The sequence below is a fragment of the Micropterus dolomieu genome, linkage group LG21 (genome assembly GCF_021292245.1).
Source record: "Micropterus dolomieu isolate WLL.071019.BEF.003 ecotype Adirondacks linkage group LG21, ASM2129224v1, whole genome shotgun sequence".
NCBI lineage: Eukaryota > Metazoa > Chordata > Actinopteri > Centrarchiformes > Centrarchidae > Micropterus > Micropterus dolomieu.
In genome coordinates, this window is record NC_060170.1 from 31,829,478 (window position 1) to 31,847,491 (window position 18,014).

Sequence of the window (18,014 nt, forward strand, 5' to 3'; positions counted from 1 at the left end):
GTGTTACACCCTTACCAAATACTATACGTATCTGTCCGGGTTCAAATCCTACCTACAGCTCTTTGCTGCGTGTCGCCCTCTATCTCTCTCTCTCCCTCGTTTCATCGTTATCCGCTCTCCTATCAATAAAGGCTAAAAAAAAGCCCCAAAAATTATATAAAAAGAAGAAATTATCCAGACTGCTTCATTTCCTATGTAATATTGTATTCTACTGCCATTATACATATACATATATATATGTTCATAATATATACATATAGTGTATGTATGCAATAAGCTGTTGACAAAACATACATAATAACCTTAATTAATCAAATATTTAAGCATGAATTTTATTTGAAATACACCTTCAAAAAATGTAATTGTAATTCTAAACTGATTCTAAATAAAAGGTTGGAATATATTAATTATTATATTCCAGGATTTGTATATACACAAAACTGGAGATTGTATCTATGATAACAACAAAAAAATATATATATCTATATGTATATTGTAATGTAATAACTCATCTGGCCATATTGCATTATTGAAAAAAGGTCCAGATGAAAGTAAAGTTGTCTTTAAAAAACAAACACCATCATGAGAAGTCATCCTGCTTTCACTACTAGCAACTCCTTTTTACACTGTACAGACAACAACCTGCTGAATTACATGGATATCAAAGAAAAAGTTCAAATCTAATGACTACAAGCCAAGATCTAAAGTTATAAGTCAACACTTTTTGCACTGTATGTATGATTTCTGTATGCTTCCACTTGACAGTTAGGACTCTAAGAACATGGCGTGACATTTGTTGCATATCCTGTGACTGGTCTGTATGGCTAAAAAACAAAATTTCAACAAAAGCTCTACTGCTTACGCTGTTCATAACTTTTTATATAAGAAAAATATAATAGTATTCATTTACATTCCCAGAATGTAGTAAGTCAAAATGGCTGACCTGCATCCAGAGACTCTGTAAAGAATTTATAACTAAAATATTTCTTTCTGCTATCCTCCACCATCCCCCCTCCTATTCCTCCATCCCTCCTTGTCCCCCTCTTGCCTCCCAGGCAGCTTCCCAAGGAACAAACGCGACACTTCATCTTCAAACACTGACAGCATGACAGGCTCAAATTAGGTGCCAATTACATGTATTTGAGTGACTTGTTTGCTGGTAAACCTTAGCAGCAGGCAGACATTGGACTGAGACCCCCAGAAGTAATTTCATATCGCAAAATAAGCTCAGAGCCTGCAGGTAAAATAATGTCGAAACGCTCAACATTTGAGCTCCCTCTTTAATTACACTCGCTCTCCTGCCTTTCACACTGTTTGGCTCTCTCTCTTGTCATAAGTGTGAATTTGCTGGACAGGTAGTGTCACTTAAATTGGGATGTCTTTTTATTCAGCTCTAACCAAAGCCCATTACTCACAATGTAAAAGGAGATGCAAGAGAGAAAAGCTTATTAATGATAACACCTTACTAATAATAAGAGTCATTCTGCTGAAAAGTGCTGTCTCAGTTAAATTTGGCCTGGTAATATATCAAAATGCTTAGGGCAGACTAAACTGCATATTTCAACGATAATAATCTTGCATGACATCCTTCTGTACTGAAACATAAAAAGCAAAACACAAAGGCAAAGGTGAGAAAGGACAGAGTAACAGCTCAGACCTTCTTGTGTTAAACATGACCTTTTCTTACCAGCCAGTGTTGAACTCGACGTGAGCATCAAAGAAGCCGACGACAGGAGCCGTGGCCGCGTTCCAGCCGTGTATTCTGGCTCTGATCAGGCCTTCCCGCTTGCTGTTCCTCACAATCTTTACCAGGCCTGGGTAGCGTTTGTTCACATATTGGTCCAAGTTGAATTTCAGCTCCACTGAAAGAGGGCAGATTAGAGAGAATCTTCCTTTAATTGACATCGAAAAGGCAGTGTGAGAACATTAACCAGGCAGCTGCAGCAAATGGCCTCACTTGCCTTAGACTCCTTCTGTCAGGACTGTGGAGAAAAGGAGTGTTCATTCTGATAATTTTTACCCTCTTAGCTAATAAAGTGTAAAATGATGGTAACTAGTGTCGTGCAAGTAGCTTCAAAGATGTAATAAATTACTCATTACATATTCTCAATGAAAAATGAAACCAACTTTACTTTCGTTACGCAGCTGAGCCCCATCAGAGGCCGTTTTTAACAACATCAAAGCCTCCATACCCACATGACACACCCACAAATAGAGAGGAGACCAACTTAACGTTATCCCCAGCAACTCCAATAGTCTCTTAACCTCACAGTGAAGCTGCAGGGTTTATATACCCTCCAACTCTAAACAAAACCGGGCGATTTCTGAATGTGGGCGTACCAACGTTAGCAAGGCAGCACAACATGTAATTAAGACTATTTTGTAGATATCTGGAGTTACATTTCTTCTCTTTGTAATTCTATCCTCGCCCTCTTTGACACTTTTTACTCAAGTCTCAGTGGAATCACAGTGTAGAGTTACAGAACCACGGGATTCAGAGACAAAAACATCTTGTCCACCGTAACGTCCATCTCCTGTCAATGCCACAATGTTGTGGAGGTTAGCGTATTTATATTGTTACACATCAAACAAGCCAACCTGAGTAATCCAATTACTGAATTTCAAATTGTATCCCCTTATAGTACTTGTAACAGAAAATAGTAATCACATTACTGTAAGGCATTATTAAATAATGCATTAGTGCCCAACACTTATGGCAGTTGGTAACTGCCAACTTTATGTACATAATGGCAGCTCCAAATAGTGAGAGAAATAGCATCTTATCACAACCTTTTACTGCTTTATAAAAAGGATACAAAACAAATATGAATGGTTACAGACCTACACCTACCTAGATCATGTATTTTTGCAGAAAATTGTTTTGATCTTTAGCAGCTTAGATTGGTTTCTTAACTCAAACTGTATCAAATGCAACTAAATCAAGAAAGGCAGCATTCATTTGATTAGCCTAACTGAGACACTCTTCAAGGTTACTATACAGGTTGCTGTTCAGTGTGACTATCTATTGCATTCCACTGCTGATGTCTTTATTCCAGCTGGATTGTAACATCTCTCTTCCTCTGCTCCTCACAGATGAGGCTGGCTGTCATCACTGGAAACAACGTTTGCCAGGTAAACAGCCAGTTGCACAAATTGCTGTCTGTGTTTCGTTGGAGGATAGATGGCTGTTTGAGCTTCTCCTCTGGGTTACTGCTGAGCGTTCCACTTTCTGAGGAAGAGATTAATAAGGACGCTCGTGGCTCTGAACAGCATCTACACCTAGCTTCTGACTGCGGCTCGCAACATAAATCAGCCAGAGAAAGTAAAAGAAAAAAATGGCAGTCTAATCCCCTGTCTGTGTGACTGAAGAGAGGCAGTGAGTAGAGGTGTTGTCAGGAATATTTTTCTAGCTGAAGGTCTTAACATATAACAGCTCCTGCTGCAGGAAGAGAGGGTGAATTTGGAAGCAGTGACCCTTGAAGCAAAGTGGGTGTTAGCATTGGACACCAAATTAAAGCAACCACTGAGGCATGGTAACTTGGTTTCTGTTTTCTCGGTTTGTGGATTTATTGTTTTCTATTTTAATGAAGTGATGAAGAAATGGGCTGCAGGGTGGCTCAGTCAACTGTCAACAGTCAACTTCTACTGTACCTACAGTGCTTTGTTAGGTACATGTAATTTACTTGAGTATTTCCATTTGTGCTACTTTAAACTTCTACTGCACTATATTTCAGGGAAACTGTAATAACTTACTTCATAGATTAACATTTTTACATAAAAAATACATTATAAGCTTATAAAATACATTATAAGCTTATAAAATACATTTCTTTGTTAAAGATTGGTTTCCAACCTTGTGTCTGGTTGGGGCCACTTGTCACAGTTAAAATGTCTATAAATTGTTAACAGTTCCAACAAAGAGTTGTTTCCCCCCTAAACTTCTCAGATGGTTTCATTTAAATAACTGTTTGAGGCCTAGTGAGGTTTAATTATTTGTAATTTTTCAATATTTCACAAAAAAATTAAGATTAGATATAAAGAATCTATTGCTTGGTGTTTTTCTCTCTCCCACTAATTATCTCATGGCCCTAGGTTGGGAATCACTGGACTAAGCTACTGAAGTATATATAAAGTAAGAACTAGCTCCACCTCCCACAACTGTAAAATGGGAGTTGCACATTGATGCATCATTGTCAACGTCTAATAATGTATCATATATTCATAATATCAGTCAAACGGGTATTTGTCTGTTGAACAGTTACTTTGTGTTGATAATTCTTCTGTATTTTTACTTGGAATAGAGTATTTTAGTTAAGTTTAAAGGAAAGGATCTGAGTCGTTCTTCCATACTGTCAACATAATTTCACTCCCAGCTCATCACATATGGACGCTTGGTCAAGACCTCTTGGTGTCGCTTTGATGCCCTGGGTACCCCTTTAGCATTGTTTTTCAACACGTCGGGCTCCGCGGTTAAGTTAGCAACAATAAATCTGCACGTCCGGTTACACTTTCAAAATTAAGCTACTATTTAACGTTGTGTTTAAATGACATTGTAAACATTTTGTTAGGTTTAGGCACCAAAAGTACTTGGTTAGGTTTAGGAAAACATCATGGTTTGGCTTTAGAGTAAATAACGTAACTTACGCAACTTACTATGTAAGGAATAACACTCACTGTTGACTTTTTAATTCTCATGGGAAACGAACACCAGTCTCCTGGGTGAAAGTCCAATTTCTGGCCCACCCATCCACCCCAACCACCTCCTTACTCAGACTTTACAGTTATATATTATACACCTACCTTCAGCGTTCAAAAATGACACTACAGGGCTTCCCCCAGTCCAGGGCATTACAAAGACTGTGCATATGTGACGACTTGGGAGTGAGAACGTGTTGCTCTAATAGTACTGATTTTAGTGCATTTCTGGAGATGATGTAGGTTCACTTTTATCCAAAGGAATCTCCGATGTTGGGTGACCCACCCACAAGAAGTCAATCCCAAAACTTTAAAATACAAATTGTCTCCTAAATGGCAGTTAGCACTCTACCCACAAAGAGCCGGACTCATCAAAGTTAGACCGTTCCTCTTTTCTCATGTCTTTGGTAAAAAGCATCTCACAGAGGTGGGTACAAATGAGCAGGCTGTTAGCATTTAGTACTTATGTCACGTAATATAGATTTATGAATAATGAGCTTTAACTGTACTCTATTCCCATTTGAATGAGTCACTGTGAGGGGTTGCATTGTGCCTCTTTGAGGGTTCAAAGATGTTTGCAGTTTGGTTCTGTTGAAGGTTTCAAACCTATGCAATGGGTCTCCTTCATCATCAGCGTATCCTGCAGCAACAATATGATAAAAGCTATTAGAGTGTAATAATTACTGTGCTTTGCCGGGAAAGAGAAAAGTTATGGGCCTCCCTCTGATCCTGAGCAAATAAAGCATGGACTGCATCCATGACAGGAGAGTTATGGAACAGGGAATACATTTTAAAAGGACTGGCAGTGCAACATAGCAGAGGATAAATAACTATCCATCATATATGAATTTAAAATGAATGCATAGTAGGCTGTGCGAGGAGCACCATGAATTCCTTTGGCAACATGGGAGATTATGGAAGCCGCTGTGTTAAGGATAGATGCTAGTGAGGTACTAAACAGGCTTTTGGTTATTTAAACGGTGGCAAAGCCTTTGATTTAAAACTTCCATGCTGCAATGCTTGAATTATGGCCTCCCACATACTGCTTTCTATGTGCTCAATAAATTACAGGATACCTGTATTAAAAATAACTTGCAGGATTTTCTGTGTTTCCGATTTAGTAAGATCAGCCTCACAACACCCGTCAGCTGTGTTTGGCTGTATATTTACAAAGGGTCTGGTAGAGAAAAATGATCACCCTCAGAGAAAAGACATTACTTCTGCTACACAAACCACAGGCCACATTCTTATGGACTGATATGGAAACAGGTCGGAAATTGATTGCTTTGAAGTTGCCTAACTGGCTCACCACAAGTGTGATTTTCATTAAATATTCAAAAAAACTGTAGCCAAGTAAAATGATACACCTAATCCTGGCAGAGTAGCTTTTCAGGAATACCATCCGGATGCTACAGCATAAGCCCCTCATTGTAAGTGGGAAACATTGTGACAATCAACCTATGCACTGCGGAAATAACCTGTGCAGCAGCAATATGGAGGTTTTCCACCTCTCACACATTTACTGGAAACAGCACGATGGTAAGTTCTTCCCGTTTTTTGACTCCTCCGCCCTTAACCCACTCTGAACATTGTTACATCCACTTGATTTAAAATTCTGCTTAGGTAACATTATGCTAGTGATATATCGATTAATCATTCAGGCCAATATCTGCCATTTTGAGATAATCTGCATCAGCCAATGCCCGCAGGCAGCCTTGTCACTGAGCTGCAGTGGAACAATGTTAGCGTTCCCCCATGTGAGTTTTGGGAAGGTGGTGAAAAGGTTAGTTTGAAGCCTAAATGTCCTCAGTCACCATCATTTTCTAAATGTTAACAAGTTTCTCCCATCCTAAATGATAGCAGATCTAATCTAACACCAATACTGGCAAGCGTTAAATATATATTGTTATACTGTAGATAATAGTGCAGCTGAATGACGTTACTTCTGACAAATTGTACCCCACTTTCCCTTAAACACCAGTCATGTTCTGAAATCTGAATCATCGCTCCTCCTCATTGCTTTTCATATGTTTCTTTTAAAACTAGGCAATTGTATTACCTGCTCAACATTTATAAACATACTGTACACTGCTTTCTGGCAAGTAGTGACTGAATGCTGTATGTAAAGCTTTAGTGATGTGTGATTGAGTGTCTCAACTTGAGTGCAACTAAGGCAAATTCTTGCTCATTAATTGTTTATTGCAACTGAGTCAATCCTTCATTTAGAGGCAACAGATTTGTAATGAAACATACAATTAGAGAACCCCAACAAGCTTAATTGGATTAAATGAAGAACAAAAGGATATCACTGCATAATAAATAGAAACAGTGTCTTTCTCAAAATTACTTTTTTTTTGCAAGCGTCACAATGTGTCAGATAGATTTCCAGCAGTATGTTGATCTGTAAATCCTCAATTCAGAAGCTTTAATCAGATTTAATGTATGCAATGTTTAAAGTAATTCTGCTCCACGTGAAATTAATATTACAAGCTGCACTCAACTCGTCCTCAGTTTATATCCTGTTTTGATTATATGAATCATTAAGTTATCAATTTGGTGGTGGTATTTGCTGGAATTGAATCCTGTAGGGCTCATTAAGCCTTTCCTTGCTGCTAACATGGCAAACAACAATGAAGTGGAATCGGCTTTTCTGACACATACACACACACAGTCAAAGCTCATCAATGGGGATGGGAATTTAGTTCAGACTGCTGGAACCACTGCTGCGAATAAACCTCTCAGCCACCAATAAATGTCACCGGCTGTCCCAGCAAAGGAAATGTGTCACGCCGACAAGGCAAACATGCTTCCTGTGCATGATTTATTATGCCAGGAGTGAGTGTGGCTGTACCTCCACTCATCTCACTGAGCCTTGTTTAAATGAGAGGGGACAGACAGAGCCATCCAGAAAAGGTCAAGCAGCCCAGCCTGCATGTTAATTGTCTTATGTCACAGCAGAGCGGCTCCCCAGAAACAGCACACACTCATCTGCACAAATTATCATCACTGTTGGTAAACATACACTAAGAGCTGCTGACGGATGTGTGGGTTTGCAGAGAGTGACCAGAATTTGAACTTATATTAAACATGCACAAGGCAAGTGGACACTGAAAACATTAGCGCCTAGTAGTCATGTACCGTGATATCAGTGAACTGCATTCAGCAACACTAATGCTAAATGCTACTAAAGATGTAACAGAAGCAGAAGTTGTAACTGCAGCTTTTTCGCTCCTGGTACATCATATTTAATTTGTCTCTTCTTCTGAATAAAGTTGTCTCCGCCCACTTCATTCAGTTGTCTACACAGTTCTGATCCAGTTTTCTAGCCTGAAGCGCTATTTTGGCAAATTTAGTGACTATTCAGGGTTCAATTAGCAGCCACATCATCTTTTGGTGTCAAAAACGTCATAAAAAACACAAAAACTTGTAACTAAACTTGCAATTGAATTTCTTTTTCTTAAATAGTTTATCTATTCATTGCTCAGTTGTGCTTTCCTCTCTTTCTTTTTTTTGCCACATGGAGGCATTGCAACAAACTGTAAATACAACATTGAATTATTATTACCTTATAAAGTTGACACGGTGAAGATTTGCTTTTAGAACACAACAGATTGAAATTTAGAAAATGTATCTGGCCAACTGGTGAATGTAAGCCGAATAATCACTATATTTTTAGTTCTGTTATGTTCTCCACTAAATGGAAACATCTGTCTCTTTAGCTGCTAAATGCTCCACTATGTTCACCAGCTAGTCGCTAATTTGGTGCTGGGTATTTAGTATTGTGGGTTTTTAGAGCCTTTTTGCTAAAAACGGCTGACTGCTGGAAATAACACCGATGAGAGTGAAACAAAGCGGTTGCGGAGGTCTCAACCAAAAAATGAATTTTACAGATAAACAGGTAAAACGCTCGGTGGAGCTGAGGGCAACTTCAGTCCAAATGCTGAACAGTGTCTTTTAGACCCTTGCAATAATAACACTTTGTGGGACGTAGGAGAAAATAAAATATTTGTATAAATAAAAAATTGGTATTTTGTGTTATATTGTAGTCTTTGTGGTGAAAATAGGGTTTGTTCAAAGATCTATTTCAGGAAAACCCTTGTGAGAGTCAAAACGTGTGGGGCAGACTGATGCTATGACATAATGAGGGGAGGGGTCGGCTTCCTTTTTTGTCTGACTTTTAACGGCTCCCTGTTTAATGGTAGGCAGTTAGAGCCTCAGCGGGGAACGGAGATGTGCCAGTGGTGACTCTTGCTCAGCCTTCTTTCAGTATGTTATTCATGCACCCTTTTCCTCTGCCAGCCTGAGGGAGGCAGGCCTGTTAGTCTGTGCCAAGTGAAGGAGGGCCAAGTGTCGTCTGGAATCTAGCTCATTGTCCCTCCTTATCCAAACGGGAAAGCTTTTGGGATGTGGAGCTGAGCACCGTCAGCTGCTGTGGGCGTCATGGTGTGGAGGCAACTGAAGCATTTGCCCACATCACCATGGAGACAGTAGTACGCAGCAGTTTAGAAAAGGACAAATCCCATCCTCTTTCCTCTTTTGTTTTTAAGCTATTTTAAAACCTGCTGTTCAAGAGGCTAGCCTCAGGGGTTCTCTATCCCTTCAACTGTTACTCACAAAACCAAACACACGCAGAAAGCTCAGAAACCTGTCACACACACACACACACACACACGCCCATACTAATATAACATAAGAAGACTGAGTTCTCTGGCAAGAGTCCAAAAACATCACACTAACTCCTTTGTGTATGACGGCTTAGTTCACCTTCTAGTATGGAAGACAAAACATCAATCAATTGGGTGACTGTCTGACCTGAAAAAGCAAACCTACAGCATTACAAAATGATAAACTGCATAGTCTACAGGTTTTATGAATTAAAGTGTGAGAGGGTAAACTTGTAGATGAGAAACGATTAAGAGAGATACCTCCATGGTGACTTGAAAAATCTCAGTGACTACCATCAATTAAAGTTCAGCAGAGCACATACAGTAAGAGACCAGGGATTAAAGGCTGGTTACACATACTGCCTAGTTCTTTTTTTATCCTATTAGTAAAGCTGTAAAAGGTCTTACCGCTGTCACTGTTGTCATCCACCAGGATGATCTCCTTGAGCAAGTGTGCCGGTGTGTGGTTGACCACACTGTGGACGGAGCGCAGGATCACTGAAAGTGCCTCATTCACGAAGATGAAGACCACAGAGATCTGAGGAAGGTCCTCCGCATATGTCAACAGTTTACACCTGTTAAGATAAATTAAAGATTATTAGCCAGTGCTAAAACTACCTGGATGACTGCATATCATTCAATGAGAAAAACACTCTCTGGATGCGTTTCATGTGAACAGATAATAGATAATGTTACGCTATGCTTTTTTGCCAAGAGGTAGATGAGAAGATTAATACCACTCTCAGGAGCATCCAGAAGATGGTTAGTTTATAGACTGAAAACAAAGGGGAAACAGCTAGCTTAGCTATGGCCAAAGATAATAAAATCTGCTAAAAGTCTACCTATCAGCAGATTTTGTTACCGGTTAGCCCTTTCTCCATTTTTAGGATTTTTGCCAAGCTATGCTAAGCGGCTGCTGGCTTTAGCTTCATATTTACTTTACAGACATGAGAAAGTCTTTTCTTAAAGCCCAGCAGGTGTGCTATATAAAAAAGTTATTGTGTAATGATTCCAGGAATATATGTAGCAGAACAAATGTGAGAAATTGTGACTTCTGCACTCTAAAATGTGAAAGTCTCAACACTTATAAGAAAAAGTAAAAATAAAAATCCAACTATGCAGTTTGTAATCATGAAACTTCATCTAACTTTATAATAGACTGTGTAAAAGACAAGTGCAATTAAGATTATAATAAGATTAACAATTTTTCTGGGACACCCTGGAGCTTCCTAAAAGATCCCTGAAACCTCTTAAATAAAAACCCTTTAGAAAGCAGCAGGAACCCCCTTGTGGTCCTCCGATACCTTAAAAAGAGTCTCTGTGTGGCCCTCAACACCACTTTGACAGCAATGGTATAAAACTTTCTCACAGCAGCCATTTTGACTAATAATATTAACAATGGCTCTGTTCTATTTGTGCCAGTAAACATGTGCAGTAGCAGGCCTCTGAGACTGGCACACCTGCATTAAATAGCATGCAAACATAATGTGATTAGTTACACCTGTGTGAAAAATCTAAATGTTCACCTAGAAATGTCTACGAGGTGGATATGTTGAGAAATCAGCATCATAGTTTCCTATAACCGGTGGGAGTTTAACGCTTTCTCCTTTTTACAATTAAAGAAAATATTCTGTGTCACATTCCCAGTGTATTCCTGTGGTACATACAGCATTACGTTTCTCACCAAGAACAAAGAGACGTATTCTGGATAAATTTTTCCTCACTGCATCAAACAACAAGGCAAAAAATAGCACTCCTCTAAGATATCATTTGAAGGCACACAACCATTTGATGGTGAAGCTGGAGCTCCCAGACCTGGATATTATATACTGTATGTGACTACTACTGCAGTATAGCTGCCATACTGCAATATGCTGAGATAAAAGTATATTTCTCCAGGGTCAGGAAAAGAATGTGTGTATTTTTCTACTCAGTTTGACAGGTTCATGACCAAAAAACATTTAGTCGCACCCACCACAGTATCCTTGCTATAATATTATTAGCATAAGACCATTTAATGTTCATTACAGTCTCCTAAAAATGTGTTTTTGCATTAGCAGATATATTTTGTAATAGGGTTGAGCCCTGACTGCTTTCTCAAAATCTTTTAGATTTTTAAAATAACTTCAACTTAGTTTAATTTCCCCTCTACAGAAGAGGATAAGGGCCGCATGTGAAAAAATAGCTTGCTAGCTAGTTGCTAACGAGCATATGGACAATGGAAATAACAGTTTTCACAAGGAGTAAACCTCAGATGTGTTGTTTCAGGTGTGTGAATCCACAGCTGTAACACTAGTAGTGAGTTGGTGAGGTGATGTATTGCTGGCTAGCTACCTAACGTTAGCTGCGGTTAGCTGGAGATAATGCAGTCTGAAATTTCAAAAGTCACTGATAATTCAGAAAGCCCTTCATGAAGTTTGACCGTTTTGAAGTTTTACAGCTAAACTCTGCGACTGGCACATTAGTGGGAAAAGAAGAGAGTAGGATAATAGAGAAATAGATTAATGTATAGTAAGGCGTAATCATAAGTGTGATAGCAAAAATAACAACTTAAATTTCATTCTCCAATCACACAACACTGTGTCACTCATGAAATGTCACGTTAGTATCAACCATGACGTTTTAAAACATAAGAACAGTGGCACTCAAACTAAAGTACACTAAAAAGGTATATTCATGATCGTGTCAGCAAAAATATTTTATCCAGGCCTATTCAAAATACCATCTATATTTAATGCTGCACTTGTGAACAAAAGTACCCAGGTTTAATAATAACATGCAGGCTTCTTTGGCTTTTACAGCACACGTATGAGACTATAACTATTAATATCAGCAATAATAATTACAAGCCTCCAGATGTCACTGTGTTTGCTGAGTAAATGTTATTTGTCTAGTATTCACTTCAGAGTGTTGAAGAGCACATTTACTTGGCATGTTGGGGATCCTTGATTTGCTATTAGAGCAGCCCAGTTTTTTATGGCACGGATTCAGATGTAGAACATTTGTCAGCTAACCATTAATTCTGTTAACTCTACTCCAGTATAACAGTAGTTTCAAGATTAGTATAGCTGTTTATACCAATTCCTACCCTACACATGTTTTGTAAATTATAAATAGTACATCAGACAATTTCTGCCTGTTTTTAGGTAGCAGGAGTGAAAATTAATTATCCTCAGCATTTGTTGTGTTATGGTTTCAGAATGATGAAGACAGTTGGAGAACAATCACATACAAAATAGGATGTAGGCTCTTTAGGATGCTTTTTTTCCTGGTCAACTATCAGGTTTTTTCCCCCAATGATATACAGATTTTTAGGCATTTATTTATATAAAACGGCTTGAAAAGTGCATTTAGCTGCTGTAAATGGGGGGGGGGCTAAGCCCTAAAACTGAACCAATTTATCTCTCTAACAGCTTTTAAAAATGACATTATGGACATTTTCAAAGACACATGCAAGTGCATAATAATTTAGTGTTTTTAGGCCTATTGAAAACTGTTATTATGCTAAGTCCTTATCTTTTAAGATCAATACACAGAGTGTATTGCAACGCTGTTGCACTCTCTCAAAGCTATTTATTCTGTCTGCTACACTGCATTGTTTATCCCCCACTGTATTGGTACCTTCGTCTTTTAGTCTCTGTATGTTATTGCCTTGTCTGTTCATTAACACTGAATGTTTGTTTAAATAATGGTTTAATAAAAAATAATAACAGTAATAAGCCCCTCGTTTTTGTCCTGTCTCTACGTCTACATGCAGTAATAATGCTTATAATGAGTTATTCCTTCGCGAGCTCTTTGTCACACCAAAGAACATAAATATTTGGGGAAAGAAGCGGCTTGCCAGATGGCTGTGGCTGGGTGTGTATTGCCTTTTAGTATCCTTTGGGCTCTGTGCAGGTACCTCACCTCACTGATATGGGTACCAATGATATTCTGGGTGGTTTTAATCACCCGCTGCAAAGGCATCCTGTGGAAGACCATGCACAAACAATGTCAATTAGTGATTTTTTCAGTATGTCAGTATGCTTTCTGTTGGGTCTCTTTAAAAAGCTGAGAACTTCGCACTTGGTATTTTTCAACCTGGATCTTGTTTTCCCATTTTTTTGTGCGTATGAGACTAATTGGGACAACTTCTTTTTTCATGAAAACCCTGGTGAATTGTCTGGGCAAGCAATATGGCCTACATCTTAGAGGGCTTTCACACCTACCTCGTTTGGACCGGATTTTCAGTTTGATCTGAACCACAATTACAGGTGTGAAACCTCCCCCGTACTAAGGTTTGGACCAAACAGACATAATTTGGTCAGACGAAAAGAGTTAGCCTCAGTCCGGATCAAATTGAACCATGGTTCAGTTCGTTTCTAGTATGAACGCATTTTGTGGATGGTTCAGACTTTCAGACCATTTACAGCAGAGGTCATTAATTGGCGGCCGTGGTCCGGATCCGGACTCAGCCGCCGTCCTCTCTGGACCTACAACCGGTCTATTATTGAGAATTACTAACTTGTGATGGAGTATTCTATTTTAACCCGCGCAACGGGGGTTGCATTTACTATACTGGTTTAGCGGCACAGGAAACTCACAGACCAATGGCATGTTTTCCAATCGTCTCATGTGATGCTGCTCAGCCAAACAAATCTGCGCATTCTGAAAAGCATTGCCAGAGCCCTTTAGAGAGAGAGAGAGCATTGCGGGGTTGGTTTTGTGTGAAACAAAACCAAAACTAACTGAATGTATCAAAATTTATCAAAACATGAACTTTGGTTCGGACCTTAGTGTGGACTTACAGGTGTGAAAGCTCCCTTAGTATTAAAAAACTCAACATCGTCCAATTCATTTAAGCACAGAGGCCGCCTCCCCTCTTCTTACTGGAGTCTTTTGTTCTGACAGCGTGGAGAAGCTTGGTCAGGGATGTTGTACTGTAAAGATGAGGGCACTACAGTTTTCCCGTTGCTGAGTAGTGTTCACCTATTTTATATTCCTGCAACCATACATTAGCCAAGAACAGGCTGAGTAGTGGAATAGCCTTAGGTCCAAGCTGGGTTAGCTCAGCTCTTATCCCGGCTCTCTTTCCTATCTTCCTGGGTCAGTCGCACTGCTTTTGGTGGCGTGTGGTCTGGCTGGGTTGTCAGAAGATGTTGTGAGTAGTGATCATCGCGAGGTCTGCATGTACAGACATCACCATGGCAATGGGATGCGGAAAGCTAACCTTCTGTGAACTACGTCACACTTCCCGAATAGAAGAAAAAAAACTAAAACATTGCCAGTGATCGCCAAGGTAGAAATTACTATCCAAAATGTTCTTGGCTAAGCCAATTAGCATAAGTTCTTAAAATCTTAATCTTAAAATAGAGAAAACGGAAAATGCTAGCGGGGGTAGTCTCGTAGAAGCCTGGATCCTGTGGCATGTAAACACCTTATCCAGGTTTCTAATCTGATTTATTTTATATAACATTAATTACTAAAACTACAAGTCAATAGCCATATTAGCATTTCTGTGAGGCCGTACTTAGCGCTTTGGGCTAAATGTTAAAGTCACCATGTTAATGCACTCACAATGTTGATGTTAGCAGCTATAATATTTATTGTGTTCATCATCTTGGTTTAACTTCTTAGCATGCAAACATTTGAGAATTAACAAAAAAAAACAAAGTGCACTTGATGCCAACAGGAATGTCTTTAGTTTAATAGATATTTGGACATAAACAGCTAGTGAGGCTAAAAACTAAAAATTATAATTGATGTAATTTCTCTAAAAGCTGAAACAAAATATTACTTTGGGAATGTAGAGAATAAACTGCATTGTTACATTCATCTTCCATAACTAATGGTCCGTTGGAGAAGCCAGATCCTGTCAGAGTTGTAAATGCAGCAGACTCCAGGCAGCCAAAAGCACAAACTGGGTTTGTTCTCAACTACTGTGGGAATTCAGAACAGAAATGATAGAGGGTGGCTGTATGTGGAGAATTCAAACACATGCCTCTAATGACATAGAACGAAACCTGGATAAATGTTATACAGGGAGATACATAATAAGGTTTCTCTATGGTCCATGTAAACATGATCAAAACCAGTTTAAAAAAAGCAAAACTGCATGACGAATATACTTGAAATTTAGTAAATGACTCTGACCCAATTAATAAAATGTACATTATGCTGTGCAAATAAATATACAGTACAGTCTGTCTGTTTGCACATGGAGAAAAGTTAACAGTTGAACATTAATGACAAATTCAAAATGTACAAGCACAACAGACCCTTTGAAGTAGTTTGTCTTGTGATCCATTAGCTCGACCTATATATTTTTCCTGCTGGATGACTTTATCTGCAGCGACAAAAAATCTGCAGACTCATCTGCTAGCTTAGACGGGTGTATTTTATTCACTGTAGTTAAAACGTTAATTAAAATACTGATGTTATTAATTAATAATGTGTTTGTTTAATTCATTCAAACGAATTGCGCGTAATTTCAAATTCATTAGAACTTGATTTTTGAAAAAAGTGACAGCCCTAGTACTCTTGTTGAGTGCATACTCGGTTGAAATGAGTAGCGGGTACAGATAATGTATGTTTTACGAGTATCATGTGTAAAACGAGTATCATGTGTAACAAGTAAAATGTGTTTTCTAATAAACTATGAAAAATAGTTTTTTACTATTATAGTCAAAAAGCTCAATTCTGATGAAGTTTTCTAATAAGTATCACAAGTTCTCATTAACCCATACCATGTCTTAAATAACTTAACCCACGTCCATGTTAAGTACGGAGAGAGATACAGAAGGTGGTGTTCTCGCTCATCCCTACCTAGTGCATTCACTTTCTGTCCCCCTTACAAATTCACAACAATTCTGTTACTCTCTTCTGTTGTTAATCTCAAGTCTGTCAAAGTTCCCTGTCATTTCCAGTAAAATACGTTTTTTTTCTCACAGATATACTGTGGCTTTGAAGTCAGAAATAACAGCGTTGACTGGACGAAAGCACTCAGCTGACTCCTGTGGCAACTGTGAACACACATACAGCCAGCATCTTGTGAATCTTTCCACACTGCTCCAATTAGGCTCCAAACGCAAAAGCTGACAAACGCATTTCACTCTCTTCTGCCTTCCATGTTTTCACATATCTTATTCAGCAGCGCTGACTCATTATGTAGGGATAATGAGGTGGCTATTGTAATTGTTGTGGTTGAATTATTTACAAGAGATTTTGGCTGCAATGGAACACTTGTAATATTGTTCTATATTAGAATATCAAATTGACATGAATCAACTATAGTGTAAACAAATCTATGTGTTTTGTTTAGCTGCTGTAAATCCTGTTAAGTTTTCAAACTCTTTTGCTAAACATCAAGGCAGAGTAGAGTAGTGTTAAAGATGTTGAAATGACGTATTGCATTTGCCAGGTGAAATACCATCCACGCTACAATTATTAATGAGAGAATATATTGATTTGTCAAAGTGTATCAGTCTCCCATGCTATCACCCATTATTAGATGTGATAGAGACAACAAAAATCTGCGCTAGGGTGTTATTTCAAAATTAACTGTGTCATCATCCTGAAACACAAATTAGGGCTGCTACAGAAAAGAGCCTCCATAATCTCAACAAATAAACTGCCATCACTGCCCATAGGAAGGTTTAAGCAGTGGCCAAATGTACTATGTGATGTCATACTGTATTATTTCTGCATACAGAAGCACGTGAAATTAAAAAGCTCAGCTTTGAATAAATGGAACAGTGGTTAAGGCACTCTTGATGTTCACCGTGTAGTTTTTTATTTATTTATAGTTACTGGTAGCGATGCTTTGAAAGTCAAAATTCCAGTGTGGCATTGCTACCTTTAACATATTGTGTTCAAAGACTGCACGTTTGCTGCTCTTCCACCTGTGGTGTGAGCCATCTGAACTCTACTGGTGCTCGGTGGCCCGATACTCCGGTGAACTGGGATGTCAGCTTGAGTCAGCAGCATCCATGGGGTCAGGCCGCATGGGGGACGGCCACACAGCAGATGGATCCCAGCACGGTACTAAAGTTACGACCTCCTTTCTCCACCCACTGGAACCCTCCTCTGACTTCACAGCCACTGGTTTGTGTGAGTGTGTGCATGTGGCGGGCATGTGTTAGCAGGTTCTCACCTTTCAACAATGAGAATTGGCAAGAGAAGATATAGCAATTATGTAGGACGGTACAACAGATGGTATCTTATTTACTTACTGAAATTATGTAGTAAATGCCTTGCATATCACAATAAAGAATGTGAGTTCCAAAATGACTATTTCTACTTTACTTTTTGGGTTTACTTTGCACATCTATGTAATACAGCATAACTGGGGAAGGTATACTTCCCCAGGGAAGGTATACTTCCCCAGTCATATCAACTTTCATGGTAAATTAATCCCTTGAAATTTGAACTGGTTGCTTTTAATATTAATTGTGTCAGAATTTAAATTTATTGCATAGTGTTGCACTCTGCTTTAAACTGTCAGTTCAGTTAAATGTCTGAACTTTAAATGCAAAGAGGGTGTGTACATAACTGGGAAGAGACTAGACAGATGGAAGACAAGAAAAAACATACTAAAATATTTTGCACACTAGCTCATATGTTGTTTTTTTTTAGCCCTGTAAAGATGATAGAAATGCAAAGAAATTGACACAGTTC

General features: G+C 38.7%; 1 protein-coding gene across 1 annotated transcript in view; it reads right to left on the minus strand.

Annotated features, from left to right (window-relative positions):
• Positions 1-1,683: 1,683 nt before the first annotated feature.
• The window catches only part of galnt9 (polypeptide N-acetylgalactosaminyltransferase 9), a 44,572-nt gene continuing 28,241 nt past the window's right edge, over positions 1,684-18,014 (minus strand). Inside the window, exons 3-4 of the mRNA XM_046035805.1 lie at positions 9,768-9,934; positions 1,684-1,862 (exon numbers count right to left, since the gene is read on the minus strand). Of these exons, the coding sequence (XP_045891761.1) occupies positions 1,684-1,862; positions 9,768-9,934 (346 nt within the window). The remainder of the gene's footprint in view (positions 1,863-9,767; positions 9,935-18,014) is intronic.